This window comes from Lytechinus pictus, chromosome 12 (genome assembly GCF_037042905.1).
Source record: "Lytechinus pictus isolate F3 Inbred chromosome 12, Lp3.0, whole genome shotgun sequence".
Lineage (NCBI taxonomy): Eukaryota > Metazoa > Echinodermata > Echinoidea > Temnopleuroida > Toxopneustidae > Lytechinus > Lytechinus pictus.
The window spans coordinates 28,969,783-28,984,584 of record NC_087256.1 but is presented as its reverse complement, the minus strand read 5'-3'; the positions used below and the strand labels follow the sequence as shown (position 1 = coordinate 28,984,584).

General features: G+C 35.3%; 1 protein-coding gene across 1 annotated transcript; it reads left to right on the top strand.

Moving 5' to 3' along the window:
- Nucleotides 1-1,132: 1,132 nt before the first annotated feature.
- Nucleotides 1,133-9,651, top strand: LOC129272376 (RING finger protein nhl-1-like). Its single transcript, XM_064107578.1, has one exon. It carries the CDS (start codon nt 1,145-1,147, stop codon nt 3,200-3,202), a length of 2,058 nt encoding a protein of 685 aa, XP_063963648.1. The 5' UTR covers nt 1,133-1,144; the 3' UTR covers nt 3,203-9,651.
- The last annotated feature ends 5,151 nt before the right edge of the window (nt 9,652-14,802 follow it).

Here is a 14,802-nt window from a genome sequence, read left to right as displayed (position 1 = left end):
GCTTCCACAACCCACAACAGATTCAAGAACATTAAAAAAAATTTGTCAAATGCCTTCATGACAAAGCACAACCAAGAGGTCTGTCGAAAATTGGTTGAGTCAAAACCGCAGTTTCATCCTGGACGCAGGACAAACAACAATTTTTCGTCAGCTCCTGCAAGACTTAATTGCTGTTCCAGTTCACTCTGTTTTGACAAAGACCTCACTGCTGTTAATTGTCATTAGACAGGCATTTTCAATACATTTACTGTGTTTTTTAATCTGTCCCTGTTGCAGGTGCAAGAACTACGTATTGTCTTTTTATAGGGCTTGGCTTTGTTTTCTGTGATGCATGTATATATCGGATAGTGATGACTGTTTAAAGGACAAGTCCACCCCAGCAAAAAGTTGATTTGAATAATAAGAGAAAAATCCAACAAGTATAACACCGAAAATTTCATCAAAATCGGATGTAAAATAAGAAAGTTATGACATTTTTAAGTTTCGCTTAATTTCACAAAACAGTTATATGCACATCCTGTTCGGTATGCAAATGAGGGAACTGATGACATCACTCACTCACTATTTCTTTTGTATTTTATTATAGGAAATATGAATTATTCTAATTTTCTCCTCATTGTCCTGTGAGACAAAGTTTTATTCCTCCCTGAACACGTGGTATTACCGTTGTTATAACATCTTATGGCTCAGTTAAGTTGGTCCTTAATGTCCAATTGGTGAAAATTGAAATATTGTATAATTCAAACAATAAAAAACAAAAGAAATAGTGAGTGATGGACATCATCGAATCTCTCATTTGCATGTCACTGAGTTGTGCATATAACTGTTTTGTGAAAAATAAGCGAAACTTTAAAATGTCATAACTTTCTCATTTTACATCCGATTTTGATGAAATTTTCAGCACTATGCTAGTTTGATTTTTCTCTATTTATTCAAGTCATAATTTTCCTGGGGTGGACTTGACCTTTAACTGTTCGACTCTCCCTAGAATTGCAGATCACACATAGTGGTATAAACCATAATGTATGTTTAATAGAGCATCCTTTCAAGCATGTTATGTGTTGTGTTTACATTGCTGTAATCCACATCTGATCAGCAAACTGCGTTCTGTGTTGTTCTTTGTCACAGAAAACCAGATCACATTATGGCCACTCCACTTTCCCCTGTACATGGACCAAAGATTACAGAGGGTCTCCACACACATCTTATGTGCCCAATCCATCTGGACATCCTGAAGAATCCAAAGACACTGGCTTGTCAACACGTGGTATGTGAGGATTGTATTGAAAAATGGATAGCTGCCAATAATGGGGAACTCTGCTGTCCAGAATGTCGTGTTGCACAGCCGCTTCCAGCAGAAGGTGCAAAGGGACTTCCCAGTAACTTCAAAATCGCAAGTCTCTGTGAGTTTGTTGAGAGCATGATGAATATGCAGGATAGTGAAGTTGCTGCTTGCGAGGAGCATTTGAAGAAACCTGTCGCCCAAATTTGTCTTCATTGCAAGTCCCCGGTCTGTGAAGAATGTGTCCAGGTTAGTCATAGGTCTCACAAGACAGTTCTCATAGAAGAGTTCTTAAAAGTAATGGGGGATCCACTGCCCAAGTTGATTGGTCAAGCTAAGAACAAACTCAAAGAAATCTTCACAGCTGTAGATGTTCTTGAGAAGACAAGAACAGATCTGAGGGAAAATTATAAATTGGCTAAACGTGAAACAGATGATCATGTGCATAAGTTGATGAAGATGATGACCCAAGCCCATGTGAAAATGAATGGAGAAATTGAAAAGAAATACTCTGAGAAAGAAGGGGCTTTGATTGCTCAGCTTGAAATGCTAACCTGTGCGAGAAAAGAGATTTCTGAACTGATTGGTTCACAACATCATGCTGGAGAGGACTCGAGCATGACCAAATCTGTCATGACAGCTTCTGGGCAGCAACTGTGGAATGAACTCACTAACGTGTTGCAGCAAGATGTGCCTCTTGCTCCAGGCCATAACAGTCAGATATCAGTTCAGTGGGATAAGGATCTTGAAATCGCTATCCAGAGGGAGAATCTAGGCAAAGTTCTGACAAAGCCAGTGCCAAATAGCCATCAGACTACCCTTTCTTTGTCAGCATCCCGAGCCGATGTCCAGTCAGAAGTCAAGATTAAGGTTGCTCTCAGAGATGCTGTCGGCTCTCCTGTAAAGTCCTGTGATATATCTTCTCTAGTTGGCACTGTCTCAGCCCCTGGAAGTTTTACAGGTGTAGTCGAATTCACACAAGGAGAAGCTGGTTTCGCTGAATCATGCTTCACACCCAAGTACATTGGAAAGTACAGGATTGAAGTAGAGCTGTTTGGAAATCCTGTGAAGAATAGTCCTCTAAACCTGATAGCTAAGCCAAGAGGAGCAATGAAGATCAATGAAAGGCGTAACTTCAATCAGCCTCATGATATCATTCAGCAGGATGACAACTTCTACATAACAGACAAAGGAAACCACCAAGTAGTCATCATGGACAAGCAGTTCAATCCAGTTGGGAAGTTCCTGCCACCATCTGACCCTTCACTTCCAAAGCTTGATCCATATTCCATAGCTTACACTGGGAAGACCTTTGTCGTCACCGACCTGAAACAAATATGTGTCCTTGAATTCACTAACTCTACCTTCTTGCAGCGATTTGGCCAGGGAATCCTCTCTCAACCTACAGGAATAGCATGTGACAAGGAAGGCAAAGTGTATGTTGCAGATTGCCAAAAGAATTGTATCTTTGTCTTTAACCAACTCAGAGAACATATTGCTGTTCTGGGTGGACCTGGTGCTACAAGAGGGCAGTTTGACAAACCTTGGTTCATTGCTATGAATTCCAAAGGAGAAATAGTCGTCGCAGACAATGGAAACCACCGCATTCAAGTCATCGACCCTACCAAGGATGAAGTCACCAGACTGATTGATATCCATCATAACCAGAAGACATGGGATGTACGGGGCTTGGCTGTGGACAGGAATGACAATATCTATGTCACTGTCCGCCAGAGTGGCAGCATGAGGGGCTGGAGTACAGAGACAGCCATAGCCTATAGTCCTGAAGGAGTGTTCCTTGGTAACTTTGGAGAAGGTTTTAATTACGTGAGAGGCATGACTGTTATTGAAGACGAAGAGAATATGATTGTAATGATTGTTGATGGAGGCAATTATCGCATCAAGGGATATCAAATGTAGCCTCTTTGAATTGATCAACTATTGCCACAGTATGAAATGATGCTAATAAACATTAAGTCAGCTTTCTTATAGGAGGTTTGTTGGTGTTCATACTGTGACGGTACTCCTTTCAATTCTTGTTATTGCCATGGGTAAACCTTCCAGAGCTCAAATAAATTTACTTCTTTTTTTTTCAAGTTCAATTTTATTTCATTTCTCAACTCAGTGATACAGCATAGGAAATAATTACACAGATATAAAATGATAACCATACAAATCAATGCAAATGAATATACATTGCAAGCAATATGACTATATAATAAAAGTAAAATAAATGTTTATGGTAAAAACTAAATAACGTGATAATCATATTAACCAATAACAATATATACAATGGAAATTGGACAAAATGTATACCATTCTCGATAAAACAATTTGCAAGGCTACCTTTATAACTCTTTTTTCAATAAAATAAAGTTGAGTAAATGGAGGGATCCACATTTGGTATAAGTGGATACCCCTCGGCTTAAAAACATCTTGAGAAGAATAAAAATTCTTATATCAGGACAATCACGCTCATTTTCATACCTCTGTGCTCACTTGATTGTTGCTTGGTTGTTTGTCCCGTTTTAGTTCTTGCCTTAACCTGCAGATTATATTATGTATCAAATGAATTACTTTCAAACTTGGCTCATTAGAAGCAAAGATCTGATGAGTTCAGGGATATAAAAGGTCAAGGGCACACAGGTCATTATACATATATATATATATCTACTTGAAATGGCTCATTCTTCACAAAGATTTACATGTAAATTGTAAATTAAAAAAAGGACTTTGGATGGATTTTAAATTTGGTGCATGTATGGAAATAAGATTTTTATTTTATTTTGGGGCATCACTAGGTCAAAGGTTACTGAGGTCAATATTTACCTGAAAACGGATAATTGAGAAACAAAACCTTTTGAAGGTTCAAGTTTAAAATTGGTTCTTGTTTGCAGGAGACAGTATCTTTTGTCCCAGAATTTAATTGTATACAAGCAAAAAAAAATTCTAGTGGTCACTATAACTTGAATCCCTATCCAAGTTACAATGATCTGGCTATACTTATGGGGTCAAAGGTTAAAGGTCATGGAGACAATACATATGTGTAAATAGTTTACTCCCATGTGTGCATATACATGAATTGTTTAGAATATTGATAATAATGTAAATCAGATTTTGAGGTTGTGCCAAAGGTCAATCTTTGAGATGCTTATTCTACATGTATTGTAGCAATATTTGAAAATATATTATTCATGACAGTATTTGATATTCTAGAATTTATGTGAAAATTTGTAATTTTAGATAATTTGGAAATGGCCGTTTGACTACATGTACATGCAATAAAAAATCTTTGGCTGTTATGCTGACCACATTGTAACTTTCTAGGCACCAAATATATCAGTATTCTGAAAACCATGTACTGGTATTCAATTTTGTGTTTAATTTCCATCTCGCATTCTTAGTCTTCCCATTAAATGTACTTGCTCTATGCAAATATCTTGGCTGCATAGAATAAGTGACAAACGGCTGTGAATGCACAACTCATTAATGTCTTTTAGAGAACCATTCGACCAGAATTTAATTTTTCAAATTTGATTCATAGACACAACATCTATAGGAGGGGAAAATATCTTAGAGGGTGTTTTGAGCCTAGAGGTCAAAGATAATTATGTTTGAAAATGGCTTTTGCAAATTTTTCAATAATCACAAATAGATCAACTCTGCAATCGATCATATGGAATTAATGATGATCTTATTGGGGGGGGGGGGCACAAGAGGAAAAGACATTATTTCAAAGATCATTAGACTATGAAAGAAAATAACCAAAGAACTGATAAACAATAAAATTCAAACTGGCTTTTGGATGCAAGTGGGATTGACAATAATTTGATTAGGTTATTAAGGCTTATGAAAACTTTGGGAGTTAAATTTCATATCTGAAATAATGTAGATCTAAGGCATGGATTTTGACTTTGTGTAGTCGACAACTCATTTGGTTTCTGATGATATCCAAGTAAATATGTAAATACATGTACCTGTATATAGGCCTCTCACATCTCATACAGTGATATTCAAGTTCATAGAAAAATATGAAAACAGAACATTATCTTTTTTAGAGTATATTATTATTATATTTACTCCAGAATACTACCAAAAATGCTACTTAGGAAAAATGACAGTTTTTAATTAATGCATGTTGAACACGAAATCAAAAACCTTAGTCATCTGTCCTTCTATATCAAGTCAAGCAGTGGCCCCTTTTTTTCCACTTGGCCTCCGCTAGCACTTCTGATTCCATAAATTTGTCAAATGTATATTTGTGTACTTTCTTGCTTAAAATCTATTTAATTTTTACTTTTCTTACTGAAGTGGGCATACAATAAAGCCTTCTGTAAATATGCTAGTCATAGACAAGTACATATTATAAATGTAAGAGGTGTAGTTTACTTGTCATGTGCACATAAACAGGTGTTTGGATGTTTGTTGAGTAATTGATGAGGTTCAAGTATTATTGACTCACCATTTAGCTTATCTCAAGGTCCAGTTTATATGGCCTTAACATTTCACTATTGCTCATTGTTTCATTTCATCATGAACATTCCTTTGAAAATATTGCATCATTGTCTCATTCCAATTAAGCAGATTGAAATTGATAGCGAGCGGCTTGCTTCCGGTCATAGATTGCATTCAGTTCGGTATATCAGTAGATATACCTCCTATACACTATTGTCTAGAGATATAATATTGTACTCTGTAGTCTGTATTATCTTATTCTATCGCTTGTTGAACAAAAAGGATTTACCTTATTGTTGTACATGTATCAACCCCCATGATGGAGTTCATGGTACAGAGTTCAGAGATTTGTATTGAGCAGAGAGCTTCTAGCCCTAAGCATACATTCAGTACTGTCTATGGTAATATTAATTAATAATAAGTAAAAGCATTACTATATTGACATTATCTTGAAATATTCTATTCAGAGGCTCTCAAGAAAAATAGAAAGAATGAGAGTTTGGATGAGGGTCTTGGTGCCAAGAACTGATATAAGACTTCAGTTTAGACTTGAATGTCTCTAATATTTCTTGAAATTAATGGTAAATTATTCCAAAGAGAAAGTGATGCATCATACAGTACTGTCTACTATACTCAATATTATATATTGAGCATCGTTCATATGTCCTTCATATGCATATCACATTGAAAATGAAGATTAATATTTTTATAATGTATCTGAAGTTCTGAACCTATTTTTGTATTTAGAGTATAGTCAGACATTATGTTACACATTCAAACACCACATACATTCTTTTCATGTAAAAGTTAATAGGATTTGATTTGTTTGAGAATAGTTTAAGGTGAGCATATGAGGTGTTTTATTATTCATATATACATCCAATATTTCTTCATTGAGTGAATGAAAAAAAAATTGAACCATCATTAGTGAATACTTTTGTAGAATACTCAGTAATGTTTTTATATTTGACATGCCTTGATTGTGGAAGTTTTTAAATGTACATGTGTGCAGCTGCGGTGTGAAAGAAATTGAATTTATTTCATTTACTATATACAAAGTTGTAGTCAAAGGTTGTAGTGGTTGCTATTTTAGAATTTGATATATTAAAGGAGAATGAAACCATTGAAACCAGCTGAATCCATATCAAAGAGAAAAATCAAAGAAACATTGTTGAAAGTTTGAGGAAGATTGAATGAATAATAAGAAAGTTATGAGCATTTGAATATCGAGATCACTAATGCCATGTAGATCCTCCCATTGGCAATGCGACCAAGATCTGTGATGTCACACACGTACAACTCCCTCATTACTTTAGTACTTATTTCACTTATATTCTCACTTTTATAGAGTCTATCACAAGGTGAGGTGTTCTCTTTATGAGAGGACAAGTACAGAGGTTTCACAACATTATATAATTGATGAATCGTTTGTCATATGGTTAGAATGAGCAAAACGAGATATTTTGGGGTATATTTTCAGTGTCCAAAAGGGGAGAGTTGTTCATCTGTGACATCATAGATCTTGGTCGCATTGCCAATGGGAGGATCTCCATAGCATTAGTGATCTCGACATTCAAATGCTCATAACTCTTCTATTGCTAGTCCTATTTTACTCAAACTTTTGTTGATCTTATTCTTTGATTTTTCTGCTTTCACAAAAGCTAACTTGCTCCAAGAGTTTCATTCCCCTTTAACTTATTTTCATGCAGATTATACCCGATCCACCTCCCCCTGGATCGCTCAAGATTCCATAATTCAGAGATAACTATTACATTGATCATGAAATGCAACTCAGTCGCATTTTCACATCATCTAGACCGAACTCACAGTAGGACAGCATCACGAGTTCTCCGCTTAATGTGTTTGGGGGATCTACATGTATTTCCGGTCATTTAATTTATCAATTTTGTGTTTCTATAGGGGTAGTGTGTCCGTGCCCGATCCTATTATTGTTTGACCGATTTACAAATTTAGCCTTTGAATTATGATTTCCAGTGATTATTGCCAATAAATCTGTTTTATTTTTTGATAAATAACATTAATCATGTGCAATTGCAAAGTTGATTTGAAAGTTAAATATATTAATTTTGAATGCTTCTATTATTGGACACGCATTTCTCATTATGTTAAAGAAAGTTAATTGATTTATAAAGATATATTAATGTTATTATAATAACTCCGTACATATAAGATTGATATACTTTATTGTTCAATGTTAATTTGTATGTGTTGTGAAGTATTAAAGAATGATTTAATCAAGGAAATTTCACCAAAATCGGATATTAAATAAGAAATTAATGTATGACATTTTGAAGTTTTGTTTGCTTGCGCTATAACAATGATATGCAAATTAGGGAACCATTTTTTCTTCCACACACTTCTTAAGTATTTGAATATATGATAGCTGTTCACCAATAATATTCATGATTATTATAGTGATTTTTTGGTTACATGAGAGTTCACACCATATTTTGATTTAGTTGATGTAAAAATCCTAATGTTTGATGCTACAAATGATAATAAGCCCCAACATGAATATGCAAATTCCATGCATTTTCACCTCTTACCAGCTCAATATTTGATCAAATTATCGGCAAATAGAAATTGACAAAATTGACGAAATTTGAGAAAAATACTTTCAATGAATTTTACAATGCAAATTGTTCTTGAATTCGGAATTCGTAAATAGAAAACATGAAAATAAGTAAATAAGTAAATTTAGCCACGTATAAACTATTCTCCTTTCACAATTGAATGTTTTTATTAAGCAAATATGATCAGCTGGTAAAGAGTGAAAATCGCTGACAAAATTTAAGGGATACTCCCTGCTTGAAATAGAGTTAAATTAATCGAGCAAAATGCTGAAAATTTCATTAAAATATGATAAATAACGAAGTTATTGACTTTAAGAATTTTAGAGTTAAGGAATATTTTGTGAAAACAGTTTTATGCACGTCTTCGTGAATATTCATTAGATGGGCCGATGATGTCTTTACTTTCCTTTTTCTATATTATTTCTCTATCGGTGATGTGTTAAAAAATGAAGTCCAGTAAATTTCTCGCCAAAAAATATTTTAGTGCTTCAAAAATGTATAAGTTACTTGAAAACCATTTTAGTTTCATCCCATATAACAACATGCGTTATATTAATCTGCACGAATTTGATTTTTCCCTGGGTGTTTTTTTTTAAAGTCCACCCCATACAAATGTTGATTTGAATCAATAGAGAAAATCAAACAAGCATAATGCTGAGCATTTCATCAAAGTCAGATGTAAAATAAGAAAATTATGACATTTTAAAGTTTCGCTTATTTTTCACAAAATAGTTATGCGCAGTTTAGTCACATGCAAACGAGAGAATCGATGATTTCCCTCACTCACAATTTCTTTGTTATTCGAATTATACATTATTTCAATTTTTGCAGATTTGACAATAAGGACAAACTTGACTGAACCATAAAATGTTAAGCATTGGTAATTCAAAATGTTCAGGGAGAAATAAAACTTTGTTTCACAGGACAAATGAGGAGAAAATTAGAAGATTTCATATTTCATATAATAAAATACAAAAGAAAGAGTGAGTGAGTGATGTCATAAATTCCCTCATTTGCATGCCAACCGGGATGTGCAAATAACTGTTTTGTGAAATTAAGCGAAAATATGAAATGTCATATCTTTCTTATTTTACATCGGATTTTGATGAAATTTTCAATGTTATGCTTGTTGGATTTGTCTCTTTTTATTCAAATCAAATTTTTGTTGGGGTGGACTTGAACTTTAAATTTTTTATTACACCTTTGTAATGTTAGCCTCTTCCTTTTAATCACTCGTTGAAAAATGTTAATTTATTCATCGGTAGCTGGCTTTGCATGCCACGTTGTTTCAGATACAATATAACATATCCTAAATCTGCCTGTTATTTGTGTGTGTGTGTTCTTTTTTTTTCATTATTCCTTTTTATATGAGCCTACAATCATGGGTGGGAATTTTATTTCTGAAAAGGGTTCTTTTTTATTTTTAAAATACTGTTACGTTTAGATTTGATGATGATAAGCACATAAATTATTTTGGTATTTTTAGGGAGAACATAAAACATGTTAACATTACCAGTGTTGCCAACTGTTCAGCTTCTAACTGAATTGTCCAGTTTTTGTCTCACATGCATAGCAGAGTGAGACTATAGGCGCCGCTTTTCCGACGGCGGCGGCGTCAACACCAAATCTTAACCGAAAGTTAAGTTTTTGAAATGACAGCATAACTTAAAAAGCATGTGGACCGAGTTCATGAAACTTGGCCATAAGGTTAATCAAGTATTACTAAACATACTGCCTGAGTTTCACGTCACATGACCAAGGGCAAATGTCATTTAGGGTCAATGAACTTAGACCATGTTGGGGGAATCAACATCAAAATCTTAACCTAAGGTTAAGTTTTTGAAATGTCATCATAACTTAAGAAAATATATAGACCTAGTTCATGAAACTTGGACATAAGGTTAATCAAGTATTACTGAACATCCTGCTTGAGTTTCACGTCACATGACCAAGGTCAAAGGTCATTTAGGGTCAATGAACTTTGGCCAAATGGGGGGTATCTGTTGAATTACCATCATAACTTTGAAAGTTTATAGATCTGATTCATGAAACTTGGACATAATAGTAATCAAGTATCACTGAACATCCTGTGCAAGTTTCAGGTCACATGATTAAGGTCAAAGGTCATTTAGGGTCAATGAACTTTGGCCAAATTGGGGGTATTTGTTGAATTACCATCATAACTATGATTGTTTATTGGTCTAGTTCATAAAACTTGGACATAATAGTAATCAAGTATCACTGAACATCCTGTGCGAATTTCAGGTCACATGACCAACGTCAAAGGTCAATGAACTTTGGCCATAATGGGGGTATATGTTGAATTACCATCATAACTTCGAAAGTTTATGGATCTGATTCATGAAACATGGACATAAGAGCAATCAAGTATCTTTAAACATCCAGTCTGAGTTTTAGGTCACATGACCAAGGTCAAAGGTCATTTAAGGTCAATGAACTTTGGCCATGTTGGGGGTATTTGTTGAATTACCATCATATCCATGTAAGTGTATTGGCCGAGTTCATAAAACGTGAACATAAGAGTAACCAAGTATCACTGAACATCTTGTGCGAGTTTCAGGACACATGACCAACGTCAATTGACTGTGTCCATGTTGGGGGTATTTGTTGAATTACCATCATAGCTCTGTAAGTACATTGTTCTAGTTCATAAAACTTGGACATAAGAGTCATCAAGTATCACTGAACATCTCATGAGAGTTTCAGGTCACATGACCAAAGTCAAAGGTCATTGAACTTTGGCCATTTTAGAGGTAATTATTAGATTGGTGTCATAACTTCCAAAGTTTATAGATATAATGTATAAAATGTGGATATAGGGGTAATCAAGTATCACTAACAATTTTTAGGTCACTTGATCAAGGTCAAATGTCAATGAACGTAGTATTGTATCATTATATGAATGGTGGTTTTTGTGAATAATTATTTTATAGTAGTTTTCAAAGTCAGCGCGTGAAGCAGGTGAGACCGCCAGAGGCATTCTACTTGTTGAAGTTTTAATTTCCCCTAAAAAAAAACTGAACGTTCAGATTTTGGGATTTTGTGAATATGGATCTGGGTGGGTGCATATATTAGTGTGTCAGTTGTTAATGTTATTTCTTTTTTAAATATATCCAATTATCCATTTTTGTATTCTGGTTGAGCAAATCATAACACACCAAGGTACAGTATACAAATGATGCACAGATGTGAGTGCATCAGTAGGTTTTGTGAGCATAAGGTAGCTATGGAACTGTTAAACCCATGAGGCACAGCCGAGTGAGTTTAGACTATAGTGTTCATAGTTTCCGTATGTCCCTGGTCCTACCGATGTACAAACAAACCTGTGTATCATTTGTTTTATAGAATGGTGGAAGTTTGTTGGCAAAAAATCTTTTTTTTTTTACAACCATGCAATGCATTACACTGTAAAAACTGTGGTGTTAAAACTGACACCAGTTGGTGTTAACAGAGGACCACACCCTGAGGTGTTAAAATTACACCCTAGAGATTGAACATGACACCAAAGAGTGTAAATGTAACAACCCAAGGTGTTGTAATAACACCTATGGGTGTTAAAATAACACCGTCAATTTAACACCGGTGTAAAATAACTGGTGTGGTCCTCTATGTACACCGGTTAACACCACAGTTTTTGCTGTGTAGTAATTACCGGTTCATGGCTGGCCATGCGTCTGTAATTACTTATGCATGGTTGCCATTCTATAATAATATTTGTGGCTGAAAAGTTTCCTCTCAAGAGATGAGCCAGATTACACAATATTGTAGATCCAAAAATGCAAAAGCTCCCTACCGTAGGGGGCGACACCCCTCCCCTTGGTCTCTCCGATCCCTTAATTGGGCTTGGTCGCTTCGATTCGCTCCCTCACAGTAATTGGTTCAGTCACAGAGAGGCTACAGCCCCTCACATCACTTGCGTGGTTTCAGATTCCAAAGTCACAAAATGGCAACAACAAAAAAGTCCAATGAAAATTAGATGATTAAACAAACCTAGTTTATTATGCATATCGTTCACACGCATGCCTAAGTGATTGTCTTAATCCCAAAGAAGCTACAGGAAGTTAAAATGAACATTTTAAATGACTGAAACAATTACAAAACCACTCAATCCCATGGGATGTCCCGGTAAGCAGGGAATAATCTGAACACAGTGTTTATGTGTAGTTAAAGGTCAAGTCCAATCCAGAAAAATGTTGATTTGAATAAATTGAGAAAAATCAAACTAGCAAAACGCCGAAAATTTCATCAAAATCGGATGTAAAATAAAGTTATGACATTTTTAAACAGTGATATGCACAATTCTAATGAGACAGTCGATGATGTCCCTCACTCACTATTTCTTTTGGGTTTTTTTTATTACAATATTTCATGTTTTATAGATTTGACAATAAGGACGAACTTGGCTGAATCATATTGTATTAAACAATGCTCATTCCACGTGTTTAGGAAGGAATTAATCGTTGTTTCAATGAGGAGAAAAATAGAATATTTCATATAATAATAGTGAGTAGATGACGTCATCAGTCTCCTCATTTGCATACCCAGCTGGATGTGCATATAACTGTTTTGTGAAATTAAGCAACTTTCTTGTTTTACATCCGATTTTGATGAAATTTTCAGTGTTATGCTTGTTGCATTTTTCTCTTTTTCTTTTATCCTTCTGTTGTCCTTTGAGTGAGGTAAACACATACACCGTGTTCAGATTATCCCCCGCTTACCGGGACATCCCCAGTGAGTTTGTGTGTGGCTGTGTTATTAGTGTGGCTGTGTTATTATTCCAGTCATTTAAAATTTTGATGTATTTGTGATTGAGCCAATTAATCACTATTCCGAGAAAGACATGCGTAATAAACTGGAAAGTTTCTATAATCCTATCCCATTTTCATTGGTCTTTCTTTTGCCATTTTGTGACTTTGGATTCTTAAACCAATTGGTGAGAGGGGATATAGCCTCTCTGTGATTGAACCAATCTCTTAATCATTCACATGTGCTTTAATAGTAAATAAAAGATTATTGAAGCTTGCCTATGTAAAGAAAATATATTGTTCATTTTGACTGAGTGGACTTTGTAAAGTGCCCTTGAAAAGTTTGATCAGTTTCTTTTGGAACCCAGTTTATGTCGTGTGACAGTTGAGGGCAAAACAAGGATCCGCTTTAAACCGCATTTCTGATGTCAAAAAAATCTGACCATGACCAATGACCATGATGACAGAGGTATTTCATTCTGACCATGTGGACAGCAAATGTTTATCCACACCATTTCACGTACAATAAAAAACCAAAATTCGTCGTCGTCGTCATAGAGGCCGAGACATCTGGGTTTTTTTCAGACAGTAGGCTAACCATAGGTCCATGCTTTGGGCTAACTATACAGTGCGTATCAAAAAAAAAGTTTACACTTTGAAAAAGCTCTGGGATTTAAAAAATATACAACATGTGGGTCAATTTTTCACATATAATCTTGGGTTTGGGTCTCATCTATCCAATGACAGTAAAAGTTTTGACAGAATGTTACACTTGAGTGAGCACTGTCCATTTTTGTAAAGCTCGCAGAAATCTGTTTGCGCAGAAATGCTTGTTTTCACGCTGTGTCAAGGGGAAATGGTGAAATCAAACTTACCCTGCGAAACATTTCTCATGCAATTTCCTTGCACTGTTAGTCAATTGAAAGAAAACGGATACATTCAAGCATTTTGTAACGATTTTGCCACCCAAATTGAAATTTTAACACTAAGTAAGCACAACATTTACCCTTTTTGTGCCAGCTGAGTCTGAGGACATAACTGAGTCTGAACAATGTTTATAACAGACATCTCCAGCATTTTTGTCTCGCCTGCATAGCAGAGCGAGACTATAGGCGCCGCTTTTCCGACGGCGACGGCGGCGGCGGCGGCGGCGTCAACATCAAATCTTAACCTAAGGTTAAGTTTTTGAAATGACATCATAACTTAGAAAGTATATGGACCTAGTTCATGAAACTTGGACATAAGGTTAATCAAGTATTACTGAACATCCTGCCTGAGTTTCAGGTCACATGACCAAGGTCAAAGGTCATTTAGGGTCAATGAACTTAGACCATGTTGGGAAAATTATTTTCAAAATCTTAACCGAAGGTTAAGTTTTTGAAATGACATCATAACTTAGAAAGTATATGGACCTAGTTCATGAAACTTGGGCATAAGATTAATCAAGTATTAGTGAACATCCTGCTTGAGTTTCAGGTCACATGACCAAGGTCAAAGGTCATTTAGGGTCAATGAACTTTGGCCAAGTTGGGGGTATTTGTTGAATTACCATCATAACTTTGAAAATTTATGGATCTAGTTTATGAAACTTGGACATTAAATTAATCAAGTACCACTGAATATCCTCTGCGAGTTTCAGGTCACATGACCATGGTCAATGGTCATTTAAGGTCAATGAACTTTGGCCGTGTTGGGGGTATTTGTT

Excerpts from the sequence above, each read along its gene's own strand:
- LOC129272376 (XM_064107578.1), top strand. The coding sequence starts at position 1,145 with ATGGCCACTCCACTTTCCCCTGTACATGGACCAAAGATTACAGAGGGT.